The 14,462-nt window shown below is 41.7% G+C and overlaps 1 protein-coding gene across 1 annotated transcript in view; it reads left to right on the forward strand.

Moving 5' to 3' along the window:
- Window positions 1-14,462, forward strand: part of GC (GC vitamin D binding protein) — a 319,714-nt gene that overhangs the window by 285,212 nt on the left and 20,040 nt on the right. Inside the window, exon 12 of the mRNA XM_044303019.1 lies at window positions 11,454-11,507. Coding sequence (XP_044158954.1) covers window positions 11,454-11,507 — 54 coding nt within the window. The remainder of the gene's footprint in view (window positions 1-11,453; window positions 11,508-14,462) is intronic.

Consider the following 14,462-nt stretch of genomic DNA (forward strand, 5'->3'; position numbering starts at 1 on the left):
GTTGGTACACTAGGACGTGTGGCTGTGGCAGAACGGCCACGTCCTCTCCCAGCACGAGAGGGTCCACTAACACCACCACGACCATGTCCGCGTCCGCGTCCCTTACTAGATGTTTTCCTCATTGTTACCGTTCACCAGAATAACAAAAATATTATTTGGCCCAATGTATTGAATTCAAATTCAGGCCTTTTTTTTTTACAGACACCTAACACTATCTGGCTATCTATTTAGGTACGGTATTACACTAATACAGGCACAGCAGTAACGACAGATTTAGCTGAATATAAATTGTAGGCCTAGTATTTAGGCGCTGGATGACAGGTATACGTTTACGGACAGAATTAGACTTGGAAATGCACTGTAGCGTGTGAAGTTATTGTGGATGACCCTATCAGCACCTTTAATCTTATAAACCCTTTTAGGGATAGATTTAAAGTAGGCCTGATACAGCAGAAACCACTAATTTAGAGAATTGCTAAGTTGGGAATTGTATTTCAACCCAGAACAAAAACTGTGCTTTGACGGACACAAAATAACTTGACCAGCTACAGCAATAACCACAGATTTAGCTGGATATAAATTTGAGGCCTATTATTTAGGCTCTGGGTGACAGGTATACGTTTACGGACAGAATTAGACTTGGAAATGCACGGTAGCTTGTGTGTGAAGTTATTGAGAATGACCCTATCTGCACCTTCAATCTAATATACCCTTTTATGGGTAGATTTAAAGTAGGCCTGATACAACAGAAACAAGTGATTTAGGGAATTGCTAAGTTGGGAATTGTATTTCAACCCAGAACAAAAATATATCCTTTGCCAGACAGCAGACAGTATTACAATTGGCTGGCCACAACTGAAACACCAGATTTAGGGTACTGCTATTTTGGCAATTGTATTTCACCACTCAATAAAATAGCAAGCACAGCCAAGCCCCTGATGTAGGATATAGCCAAAAAAAAAACACACTATTGATGGTTAAATGGACTTGGTGGCAGCTTGTGCTGGCGCACCACAAGACACAAAATGGCCGCCGATCACCCCAGAAAAAAGTGACTGAAAAACGCTCTGGGCAGCCTAAAAACAGTGAGCAATTGAATAGCAGCAGTTTAATGATCCACAGCTGTAGATCGATCACTGACTTAAGTGTTTTTGAGGAGTTAATTACTGCCTAATCTCGCCCTAACAGTTGCAGCTGCAACCTCTCCCTACACTGATCAGAGCAGAGTGACGTGCGGCGCTACGTGACTCCAGCTTAAATAGAGGCTGGGGCACATGCTGCACTGGCCAATCACAGCCATGCCAATAGTAGGCATGGCTGTGACGGCCTCTTGGGGCAAGTAGTATGACGCTTGTTGATTGGCTGCTTTGCAGCCTTTCAAAAAGCGCCAAGAAAGCGACGAACACCGAACCCGGACTTTTGCGAAAATGTTCGGGTCTGTGTCACGGACACCCCAAAATTCGGTACGAACCTGAACTATACAGTTCGGATTCGCTCATCCCTAATTGAAAGTTGATAGGCCAGACATCCGAATGGATCGTCTCCGTCACGGACACATGCCATCAGCCCCAGGTTAACTAGAGTCACCAAAGCGGCAGCAGGCCACCGCTCATAATGTTTTTTATGGTCATCAGCAGGCCATCAATCATAATTTTTAAAGGGTGTGTATGATGCCCTCCTTTATGTGTAACTATGTGTGTATCGGAGTGCCTCTTACTTGTAATTCCTTGTGATTTTTGGCAGCACTTGCACTTTATATACAAGTAAATATTCAGGAAACTATTCAGGATTTTTTTCCTTGGTTTTGTGCGTATTATTGTCATTATTTAAAAGTGGCGTACTATTTGGACAACAAAGTTCACAGCAGCGACCAGCGAGTCCAAGATGCATCCATACATCTTCCCCATGCTGTTACAGAACTATTTTGGTGGTGTTACCAACAATTTCTGACATTTTCCTATGAACCAGGAACCCTCCCCTCTTAAGAGCAGGGGGTACCTGGTTTAATGCTCGGGTTCTCCCATTGACTTCCATTATACTCGGGTGCTCGGTCGAGGACCCAAATTTCACGATGTGTTCAGCCAAGCCCCCGAGCACCTGAGCACTACGGCACTCGATCAACACTACTGGCCATCCAATTAAAAAATGATATATTTATGATATATTGATATATTTTAGCATGAAAAACTACTTAATTTAAAATTTTACTTTCTGTTACAAAACTGCTCCAGTTACTCCAGTTATCCAGGTTTCTGATGCTTTGATCCTGGGTAGTGGCATCAATAAAATAGCCTAAATAGGCATAAAGGGGGATTCAATTTGTGACCGATTATCTACAAGAAATCTCTACAAGAAATATACTCTGATTGATGGGAGTCCATTTTATGTTTCGCCAAATGGAAATTCCATATGCTGCAATGGTAATTCAATCAAAGGATCAAATGTTCATGTCCCCTAAGGGGACTTTAAAAAAGTTGAAAAAAATGTATAAAAATTAAAATCTCCCCCTATTAATAAAAAAATAAAATACCCCCCAAAAAATGTAAAGTACTGATGTGCCCAAAAATGCCCATACTATTAAACTATAAATGTATTTATTCCATACAGCAAATGCCGCAAATTTATCACTTCACCTCTCAAAAAAATGAATAAAAAGTGATCAAAAAGTCATACACCTGCAAAAATGGTGTATAAAACAACTAGAGATCAACCCACAAAACAGGAGTCCTCATACAGTTTTGCAGATAAAACTATGAAAAATAGACTGGGATTAGAAATCGGTGATGAAAAGAAAAACAAAAATCTATTTTTCTTTTCCAGCATTAATGGGAATCTGTCATTGCAATTTTGGACTATTATCTACAGTAATACATGCGTTAGTAGAGTAGATAAGGAGTCCAGATCATTATTTTTTATTTTCCTACTGCCCGCATTGCCAGCACTCAAAGCTGCACTGAAATAGACAGTCCGGACTTCTGTGCTATTCTAACATATTATAGAGGACTATTGTGCATATGCGCAGCAGTCCTGACAAATATTCCAATGCAGCTCTAAGGGCTGACAGTGGGGGAACAGAGTACACTAGGAAATTAAAAATAATGATTTGAAGTCCTTATCTGCAGTACTACTCATGTACTTGTGTAGACAATAGTCCAAAATCAGGGTGACACATTCCCAGTAAAACACAACAAAATCTATATAAATGTGGTATCGCTGTAATCAAACTTACCCATTAGAATGAAAGAAACAGGTCCGTTTTAACGCATAGGGAAAGCCATGAAAACCAAAAATAAGGTCTCATACAGCCATGTGAATAGAAAAATATAAAAAATGGCTCCTGGAAGGCAGGGAGTAAAAAACTAAACTGCCAAAACAGAAAATAGCCCTGTCCTCAAGGGGTTAAAGTTTTTAGAACTTTAATAAAGTAGGCAATGCTTTCTGTTCTGCTAGAAACTGTGAGAACTAAGATTTCCCTTGAAAATGTCCTGCTCGCTTATTTTGATTGCGGACAGCTTCCTTTGCACATATATACTGTAGGTCTGTTTAAAATCATCACAAAACACATCTCCATCTGTTCGTCTAACTAAATAATTGCGTCCCTGAGATATTGTAATGCTAAGCGTATATATTTTACCACTGCTTGTAGCAACATTATTTATTTATATGCTAGTTAAATCAGGCTCAACCAGTTTTTTTTTTCGCATTTTTTTTTCCCCTGTCCTTCCAGAGTCATAACTTTTTAAAATGTTTCCATTCATATTGCCGAATGGGGGCTTTTTGTGGGACAGGTTGCCACCATTTACTATTGCATAGGATGTAGTGGGAAGCAGGAAATAAATTCCTAATAGGGTGGAATTGGACAAAAACAAATCACTAATTTGCCACAGCTTTACATTTTGTGTTGTTTACAGCCTTCACTATGCAGTAAGGCCCCATGCACACGGCCGTGTTTCACAGCCGTGTGCGGGCCGTGGAACCGCGGCCTAGATCCCTCCTGAGAGCAGGAGCGCACGGCGTCACTGGTTGCTATGACGCCGTGCGCTCCCTGCTGCCGCCGCAATACAGCAGTACACTGGTATGATCTATACCAGTGTATTACTGTACTGTGCCGGCAGCAGGGAGCGTACGGCTTCATAGCAACCAGTGACGCAGTGCGCTCCTGCTCTCAGGAGGGATCCAGGCCGCGGTTCCACGGCCCGCACACGGCTGTGAAACACGGCCGTGTGCATGGGGCCTAAAACTTACTTGTGCTCTTCATTCTCTAGGTCAGTCTGAATCCGGCAATACCACATTTGTATGGTTTTTCTTACATTTTAATACTGAAAAAAAAACTTTGAAAACTTTATTTTTTTATTGCATTGCCATATTCTGACCCCTCATTTTTTGTGGGACGATCTGTAGTTTTTATTGATACCATTTTGGAGCATTTCTGACCACATTTTATTACATTTTGGGTAAGAATAGAGATGACAAAATAATGAATCGGCCATTTCCTTTACGCTATTATACTTTAATAGTACAGGTGTTTCTAGACGTGTCGATGCCCATGATGTTTATTTTTTTAATTGTTTATGTATTTAAAAAAAAAAATTTTTTACTTTATTGTAGGACATTTAGGAAGCTAAAATATGCAGTACTCAGCTTTCTTACAGTTTAGGCTACTTTCACATTAGCGTTCGGGGCTCCGCTTGTGAGTTCCGTTTAAAGGCTCTCACAAGCGGCCCCGAACGCATCCGTACTGCCCTAATGCATTCTGAGTGGATGCGGATCCGCTCAGAATGCATCAGTCTGGCACCGGTTGTCCTCCGCTCCGCTCAGCAGGCGGGCACCCGAACGGATCCGTCCAGACTTACAGAAGACGGAAGTTGACACAATATGGCTCAATTTCAAACGGATCCGTCCCCCATTGACTTTCAATGTAAAGTCTGGACGGATCCGTCTGACTAACTTTCACACTTAGAATTTTTTCTAAACTATAATGCAGGCGGATTCGTTCTGAACGGATCCCATCGTCTGCATTATAGGAGCGGATCCGTCTGTGCAGACACCAGACGGATCCGCTCTGAACGCGAGTGTGAAAGTAGCCTTATAATGTATTTCCATAGAACTACAGTGTAAGCTACAATTGCTGTTCTCCAATGTTGGCCAACATATGAACTGCAGCTCTAATACGCTGGCTTCCCTGATTACTTCCTGGTTTTTCACCATTTAGAAGCTGTGGTCGCGCGTGACCACGGCATCTAAAGACTTTAATGCTTGTGATCAGCATTATTGCCAGTCGCAGACATGAGCCACAGGCCTCTGCTGTTTGAAACAGCAGAGACCTGCCAGCTATGGTGCCCTCTGCACACACGAGTGGGCGCCATGTTTAAATCCCTCTCAGCGCTGTACATGTTCGGAGCTAGGAGCCTAAGGATTAAAATACTTATGAAGGAGACAGAAGTGTTTCCTTGCAGAATCACAAACATTGTACCAAACTAAAAATCATATTTAATTAATATAGGGAATTTAAAATGATACAGAAGAAAGATAAGCACATTTTCATGAAGTTTCATGACTCCCACTAAGTAACCATGCTCCTTTGTGTACAGAGGTTGGTGTCAAGCTGCAGTAAAATAAATGTCAGCAATGGGAAAGAAGGCATTCATACATAGTCATACATATTGCCTTCTCCTCGTCTGTTCACTCTGTAATGTGTTTACTTCAGCAATTTATATGGACACTTTCCTTATTCCATAGACATTAACAGACTTCTGGGGCCTACTATGGCCTCAGAGACTGGGCCCACCAGAGGATTCTAGTTCCCCGGTGGGTTAGTCGGACCGTGGATATTAACAATGACTAACGTATCGGCCTCTGATCTGCCTTATTTTTCTATAAAGCTTAAAGTTGAGGTCAGAAGCAAGGGAAAGAGCACTAAAAGTACAGTAAAAGTTTTCATGATACCCAAGGAGCCTTACAATGAGTTATTTCTTATTTACTCAAACACAATAGGACCATGACAAGATCTTACATCCCTCAGTGCAGAAATCATTGAGTAATAGAAATCGGCTTTTTCTAAGTCTCCAAAAGCAAATAAACTGAATCTTGAAACATCACTAGTTCCCAATTTGACTTGGTTACGGCAAATAAATTTGCTTTATCGAAATGGCCCCATTCTAACTAATGTTAATTCACAGTGGCTCATCTCACATTTGCGCGGCAGTAATATTTTTCAGACTCCAAAGGGAAGTGTTTTCTGTGCTTGATTTATGTCCATGTAAATGTGTTAATGTGGTAATACTGTACGATTGTAATTGTTTGTAATGGAAGTTACTGCCGTTATGTAAATGCAGTTGACCTTTTTACATTGAATGTATCTTTGTTTTTTTTTGCTTCAATTAGATGAGTTAAAAGGAATCTATCACCAGCAACCTTCCTATCCAGATGCTTGCATAGACACATAGCTACGGTTCATCTGATTAAAGTGCTGTTTTTCTTTGGTTTATCTTGGGCTCCCTTCTCAAGTTATGGTAATATGCAAATTAGTCCTTTGGTGCAATTCAGGCATCACCATTGCTCTTGTTGCACCCAAGCTCCACTTTCTTCTGTGACCAGAGGGAGGGGATGGCCACAGAAATGAATGGAGCTTGGGGTGCAACAAAAGCCTTCACTGCACCAAAGGCCCTAATTTGCATATTGAAAATATCATCTTAAAACTATCCAGTCATCTATCTGAGCTAGCAATTATCTGAGCTTATAAATGCCATAGAATAGCTAAATGGATTTTGCTATCCAGCAAGATCTTTGTGGTTTATCTGTTCCAGATATAAAGAAATATTATTTGGTGGCTCATTTAGGGCGCATACCATCTAGGTCAAAACTCAGGGGATACACCAGATGGATTGAGACAGAGAAACTGTGGCTAGTCCCTATTGATAATATCAAAATCTACTCTTATACTCAATACCAGAATATACACCTACACCTACAAAATCCAAATCCTCAAGAAAGACCAAGGCATAACATACTAAAACATAACTTTTACTTGAAATCCTTAAAATTCAAATAAACAAAGATGGTGCTCAAATAATGCGGTGAAAAGCGATAAAATATCAAAACATTATTTTGAATACTTGGTCAAGACATTTCCGGGTATATAATGAAATGGTCTTGCCAGATCCTGAAGTACATATACCGATTTTTATCTGCCTAGTGTTCGTCCTTTACTGTCAAGGCGTAGCACATAGAAAACAGCAGGGTCTGTATCACTGGCAGGGCTGGCCTTTGGGGTGTGCAAGCTGTGCGGCCGCACAGGGCGCCATGGCAGCAGGGGCGCCTAGTGGCCGACACAGCTCACAGTCGGTCTCTTACAGCAGGCCGGCCCGAGATTGTGTGAGGTGAGCCTGGCGAGCTGAGCCACTGCAGCTGCCAGGTCAGTTTCCAGAGCGTGGAGGAAGAGCTTAGGGGCACAGGCACAGCGTCCAAGTGCTGCACCTTTACAGAGAGCTCTGCAGACAGGAAGGGAGCAGAAGACTTCAAATAGTGAGTACCTGTTCTTATTGTTTGTTTGTTTTTTTTGTTTTTATTTTTACCAAATATCTGTAATTAAATGGAGGCAGGGTCTAATTAAGGGGGTAGTGGACTGGATAAGGGTGACAGACACTGGGTATGAGTAAAGGGGCAGGGGACTGGATAAGGGTGGCAGACACCGGGTATGAGTAAGGGGGCAGGGGACTGGATATGGGTGACAGACACCGGGTATAATTAAGGGGGCAGGTGACTGGATAAGGATGACACTGGGTATGATTAAGGGGCAGGGGACTGGCTTTGGTTGACACTGGGTATGATTAAGGGGGGCAGGAGACTGGCTTTTGGTGACACTGGGTATGATTAAGGCCCTTAATCATACCCAGTGTCACCCATAGCCAGTCTCCTGCCCCCCTTAATCATACCCTGTCACCTTTGCCCAGTCCCCTGCCCCCCTTAATCATACCCAGTGTCACCCAAAGCCAATCCCCTGCCCCTTAATCATACCCAATGTCACCCTTATCCAGTCCCCTGCCCCCTTAATCATACCCAGTGTCTGTCACCCTTAATTTAAGGGGGGCAGGGGACTAGGTAAGGGTGACACTGGGTATGATTAAGAAGGGCAGGGGACTGGGTAAAGGTGACATGGTATGATTAAGGGGGGCAGGGGACTGGGTAAAGGTGACACTGGGTATGATTGTACTTGTTTGCACTTGCACTTAAATTATCTGTAATAAAAAAAAAAAATGTTACAAAGATTGTTTTTCTCTTTGTGTATGTTTAGGTGAACCAGGGGTGGGGGGGCGGCGCCACAAGATTAGCTGGCACAGGGCGCCAGAACACTAAGGCTAAGGCCAGCCCTGATCACTGGGGTGTATCTTCTGGCAACATAATCCTAAATAGCCCTACCATGTTACCCGATAAAGAATATATTGATAAGACGACAAGAGAATTAAGACACAGAGTTGGAGAGCATATTGGAGACAACAAACCAGAGAGAGACATTGGTTTTGCGCCATGTTAGAGATGAACATGTGGGTAGACTTGATTTCATGGGTATCGATTTGGTTAAACAAACAGGTAGAAGAGGAGACTGGGAAAAAATGGTTCTGCAGCGTGATGCTAAATGGATTTTTTACTTGAAAACTGTGTATCCAAGTTCCAAACGGCCTTAATGAACAGGCCCCTTAATTTTAGTTGTTTTATTTGATTTCCATATTTACCAAATGCTCTCCCCATTATGTGAGGCTGATAATTATAATTCTTCCTTTTACTGGGCTCCGGACATCTCATTAGTGATATATAACATGGATCCAGTATGAGGTTTTATGGTTCATCTCTATTCCATGTTTTATTAAGTTTCTGACTGCATCCTTCGAAGTTACCTACCTATAAATCCGGCTAGAACAACTTTGTCATAATGTAGATCAGCCATGCTACATTGTCATGGGAGTTAGGCGAGCAGAGTCATGCGTCGTCCGGTTGCTATGCCGCGACAAACGCTGCTCCCTCACGTGGCGATACTTCTGGCTGCCCCATTGTCACATGACAACTCCTTCCTGTTCTCCTCAATGCTTGCGTAACTATAAATGGATCCAATTGGTGTCTAACTAAACACTAGTATTTATTCATTATGTTTCTTTCTCAATTTTTTGTTTTAGTTGACTCTCTACATACAGTATATATCCCCTGATGAGTTCCCAAATGGGATGAAACATGTCATGTCGTGACATGACATGAGAGAGGGACGTTTTTAGGGAATAGGCCACTTAAAGGGACAGGTTCCTGACAGGGTTGCCCCTATCGGGGCAGGTGCTCTGTATTACTGTTAGGTAGGGACTAATAGCCCTCATCCCAACCAATTTCAGGGTTTACATGGTAGGGCATGGTAGACAGTAAAGGACAAACACTGGGCAGACAAAAATCGGTATATGTACTTCAGGATCTGGTAAGACCATTCCGCTATATACCTTTTAATGTCTTGACCAATTATTCAAAATAATGTTTTTATATTTTATCGCCTTTCACTGCATTATTTGAGCACCATTTTTATTTATTTGAATTTTAAGGACTTCAAGTAAAGTAATGTTTGCAATGCCTAGGTTTTTCTTGAGGATTTAGCCCCTATTCATCCAAATTCCCTCTTGTGGTCTACGTTCCATGCTACTTGTGGTCTACGTTCCATGCTAGTATTAGGGCTTATTATGTTCACAAGAAAGATTTGGAGAACTTGTTCTAATAAGTTTCCATTGTCCTCTAAACATTCACCTATGGCCTCCTTTTAGTTTAATCCTCTGTTCCCAGATGGTCTTGGAGTTGCATTGATAAGACACTGGTTTGAAAAGATATTATTTAGATTTGCAGAGGTGGTGGATCATAGAACTTTTGAGATTGTTCCATTTGAAGTTTTGCATTCAAATCACTAAATACCTAACTGTTGCCACTATAAATATCTACAACTCAAGCACGTTACATATTCACTTTATGGTCTCTTCTCCCACTTTATTTGAAAGATTATGCAAATTTGAGGCTCCGACCATAGGGTTCATTTCAGACATATACAAGATACTTGTAAATCCTCACCTAAGCTCCAAGACATCCTCATATGGATAAATGGGAAACCCTTTTGGGGGCCCCGCTGTCTCCAGTCTCCAGATGTTGCAGAGTATAAGGCGACCAGTAGCTAAAACAACTACTTGCTTCGCATGCAAAAGAAAAACAATACAAGTTACTCATCTTGCATAGGCTGAACCCCTCTATCCCTGGTGCATGCTGGTAATGTAGATCGCAGGAGGGGAGCTTGACACATTTGTTTTGGTCTTGCCCCTTAATTAGGACATTTTGGTCAGAAGTTCAAACTCTCATTGAGGACATTTCTCATTGCGGATCACCTTGCAACCTCTATTTTTTAATCCTTAAAGCGTTTATACAATACAAAATACTGCCCCCATATGCCAGGCCCCTCACAGGGAATATACTTACCCCACTCCCCACTTCCTGTGCCACTCCTGGTCCCCACACCTCTGTTGCTGCTTCTCCCTGTGCACTGATGAAAACATCATCTGGTGTGGGGGGGGGAAAGCAGCCAATGGCAGGCGGGGACGTGGGCGCAAAACTATTTATTGATCTAAGTTCCCTATCAGTATGTCTTTGCAGAATAGGAGGAGACCAATGTACCCAGAATAATCCCACACAAACATGGGGAGAACATACAAACTCCATGCAGATGTTGTCTGTGGTTGGAACTTAACTAGACGTGAGGGTAGCGGCTCTGAAGCCGAAGCATAGCTTCTACCTTTGCTCAGCTAATTAGAGTAGCGGTGCAAACAGGGAATCGTAAGGGATGGACTAAAAAGTCTGGTCCTGTCATTCTTGTGGTAGGTAGGCACTTCTACATTTGGGGACAACCCCCCCACCAGGTAAAGTCCTGCTGATGAGACAAATAATTTTGTTAGAATCGATTTGCTCATCTCTAATTTAAACCTTGAATCCCAGGACTACAAGGCACCAGTGCTGACCACTGATACTTTCATGACCAGGACATGATGAACTGATGAAAATATATTTGAAAATACTATACTGTACATTTCCATTATGTAAAAAAGTACTTTTATTTGCTGATAGTAGAATACTGACTACTGGGATCCCACCCATCCTGAGAACAAATAGTCCTAATATAGGTTTAGGGATGCTGTTCCTTCACAGATTTTACTGCTATGCAGAGAAACGATTGGTGCCACAGAGTTTTTCCTGACAATAGGGTTAGACAACCTGGACCCTGGTGATTATATTTTAAGAGGTTTTCCATATATAATGCCTTTACTCTGTGTATGGATTTAACCAAGACTTATATTTCATTTAGCATACACAAAAATTATCTGATATTGCAGAATAAAGATCTTCATATCAGTCACTAATACTACTGTATTTCACTTTCTTTTCAGATAAACAAAGTATTTCGAAAGTTGTGTAATCGGGAACCTTGCATTCTACAATAGGTATCAACTTATATCTTATCTTATGAAATGCATTTCTATTCAAGGCTACTACATCATCCTCAAAGTTTAATGGTTGTTTCATTTGTTTTATAAATTAATAGTACAGGCAATTATAAGAAAATATGTAAATTATCTCACTAAAGAAACCCTTATTAGACTCATCTCCTGCTCCCAACTCTTCTTCACTAACTACCAATTTATCAATCTTCAGTGAAGATGGGCTGCCTGCTCACTGAAGCATCAGAATACATAAAAATCTATAGCGAGGGAAGGATGAGGAGAAGGAAGATGCTGCTGGAGACAGGCATAGAAGAGAACTGTACAGATGCTGCTGATTGCTTATAAAGGATTTGCTGTTTATTGTAGCCTCACTGTTAGATATACATGCAAACTGCTTAGTCCATTACTGCTGCTGTTTCTAAGAGTGCTACAGAGTACTAGAAAGAAGTAATCTCTGTTTCTCCAAATCCTGTTACTGGGCAGACATAATCCCATCTATTCTCCACTCATCAGCTGAGAAAAAAAATTAGAATTACCGAAACATTGCAAAGGGTAAAAAGCTCGAAATGCCATATACATATAGAGGAAACTGAAATGTGTGTGGCAAACTGCAGAGATGAGACCTGGCTGAAAGAAGTTGTCATGGTCGTAAAATTTGAAGGGCATTTACAGGATGTTAAAAAAAGAAAGGTAGGGATTTTTTTTTAAATAAAGAAAATACTCACTCATTTAATACCCCATCACGCCAGCACTGCTGCTTCACTGAACATGTGTCAAGCATGCACGTTGCCACTCCATTCATAGTCCATGAAACTCACTGAGACAGTCAAGTACAGCACACAGCCATCAGCCACATGGATTATGAATGGCTTCCACAAAAACATAACTAAAAATGCCAATATCTCTCTAAGTAGGAGAAAAATAATAATCAAACTATAAGTATAACAACTGATTTAGCCATTCTTAGAATTTTCAACATACGGTTTTCCATCGCAGTGTCAAAATTATTCAGTACACAGAAGAATATTGGTTATAGGATTAAAAATAAATCCAAATAAAAACAGTCTCTGCTGTATAAATTATATCTGTGCGGTAGAGGCTGGTAGAGAGAAACAGGAAAGCTGCTGAAGTCAAATGAGGACAGGAATATAGTGATTGATAGATTCGGGAAGAGAATGTAGATGAAGAACAGGGTACAAAGCCAAATTCTAGAAAATCACCTCTATATGAAATGCAAATGATTGTCATATTCTTATAAGCATAATCTCTTGGTATTTTTCAACTTTTAAAGCTGAAATATCATTTAACTGACTTACGATTACCACAGAGAAACTACTATAGTAAAATCTGGAAAGTACATTTACAATGTTAAACTATGGTAGACAATAACTAGGAATGAGCGGACCTGTGGTTGTTCGGGTTCGGCCAGACTTGACCCGAACTCAAACCCTAACCCCATTGAAGTCAACGGGGACCCGAACTTTGGTGCACTAAAATAGCTGTAAAATAGTCGTAGTAAGGGCTAGAGGGCTGCAAAAGGAAGCAAAATGTGGGTAAGAGCAGGACAATTGCCCTGTGAACAAATGTGGATAGGGAAATGACTTAAAATAAAATAGAATAGAAAAAAAGAATAATAATCTTGAACTAGGAGGCGAAGGTCAAATTGGAGGAGGAGGCATTGGATGCGGCGGTGTAGGTGGAAGCAGAGGTGGAGGAGGAGCAGGTAGCCAACACAGTTTTTTATAGGTCACCTACAGACTTATAGGTCAACAGACAGATTAATTATCATTTTTTTTGTGTCAAGGGTGCAAGGATGGTCCATTGCACCCACAAAAGATCACTATAGGTCACCCACAGAATTAACAGCCAGATTAATTATTATATTTCTGTATCAGGGGTGCTAAGCTGGTGTATTGCACCTACAAAAAAATCACTATAGATAACCCACAGAATTATTAGCCAGATGGGATTCCTAACACTCTCCCTCACTTCAGCTGCCTGCTTCCTGTCCCTGCAATACTCAGAGCTGATGTGCAGTGCTAAACGTGATCCAGCTTGTATAAATGCTGGGTCACATGATGCATCTGCCAATCACAGCCATGCCATTACTAGGCATGGTTGTGATGGCTTCTAAGTACCCACAGCTTAAAAGATTGTTGACTGGCTGCCCTGCTGTGTTTCAACAAGCTATATTAAATGCCCTAACACCGAACTCGAACCCGAACTTTTGCAACAAAGTTCGGGTTCGTGTTCGGGTGCCCGAACTCTCAAAGTTCGGTACGGACCCAAACTTTGCAGTTTGGGTTCGCTCAGCACTAATAATGACTACACCATTTTCACCAGCACTGATGATTTCACACATGGACTATGACTTTGTAACCTAATGTTCTGTGCAAGTCAGTCTGTCGACAGTAACTTAACTTCTTCCGGACACAGGGCATACCGGTACGCCCTGATGTCCTGGTACTTAAGGACACAGGGCGTACAGATACGTCAAATCATTGAGCAGGCACCTTGGGTAAATGCGTGGGGGGGTCCCGTGACCCCCCCATTTCGGCGATCACCGCAAACCGCAGGTCAATTCAGACCTGCAGTTTGCGGCTTTTACCTGGGGCTGCGGAGCCGGCTGGCGGTGCCATCGGGTCCCCATGCGGCTGTAGGGGGGACCCGATGGCATGGAAGGCAGTGTGATGCCTTCATGAGGCATCGGCGCTGCCTTCCTGTGATGAGCCCTTGAGATCTAGCCCCCTGGATCTCACAGGCCAGAAGCTGTATGAGTAATACTCACTGTATTAGTCATATAGCCAATGCAATCCAATACAGAAGTATAGGAATGCATTGTAAAGGATTAGACCCCCAAAAGTTGAAGTCCCAAAGTGGGACAAAAAAAAAATAATTTGAAAAAAATTTGAAAAAAGAAAATTAGCCCCCCCCCCAAAAAATAAAAGTTTCACG

This window comes from Bufo gargarizans, chromosome 1 (genome assembly GCF_014858855.1).
Source record: "Bufo gargarizans isolate SCDJY-AF-19 chromosome 1, ASM1485885v1, whole genome shotgun sequence".
NCBI classification, from domain to species: domain Eukaryota; kingdom Metazoa; phylum Chordata; class Amphibia; order Anura; family Bufonidae; genus Bufo; species Bufo gargarizans.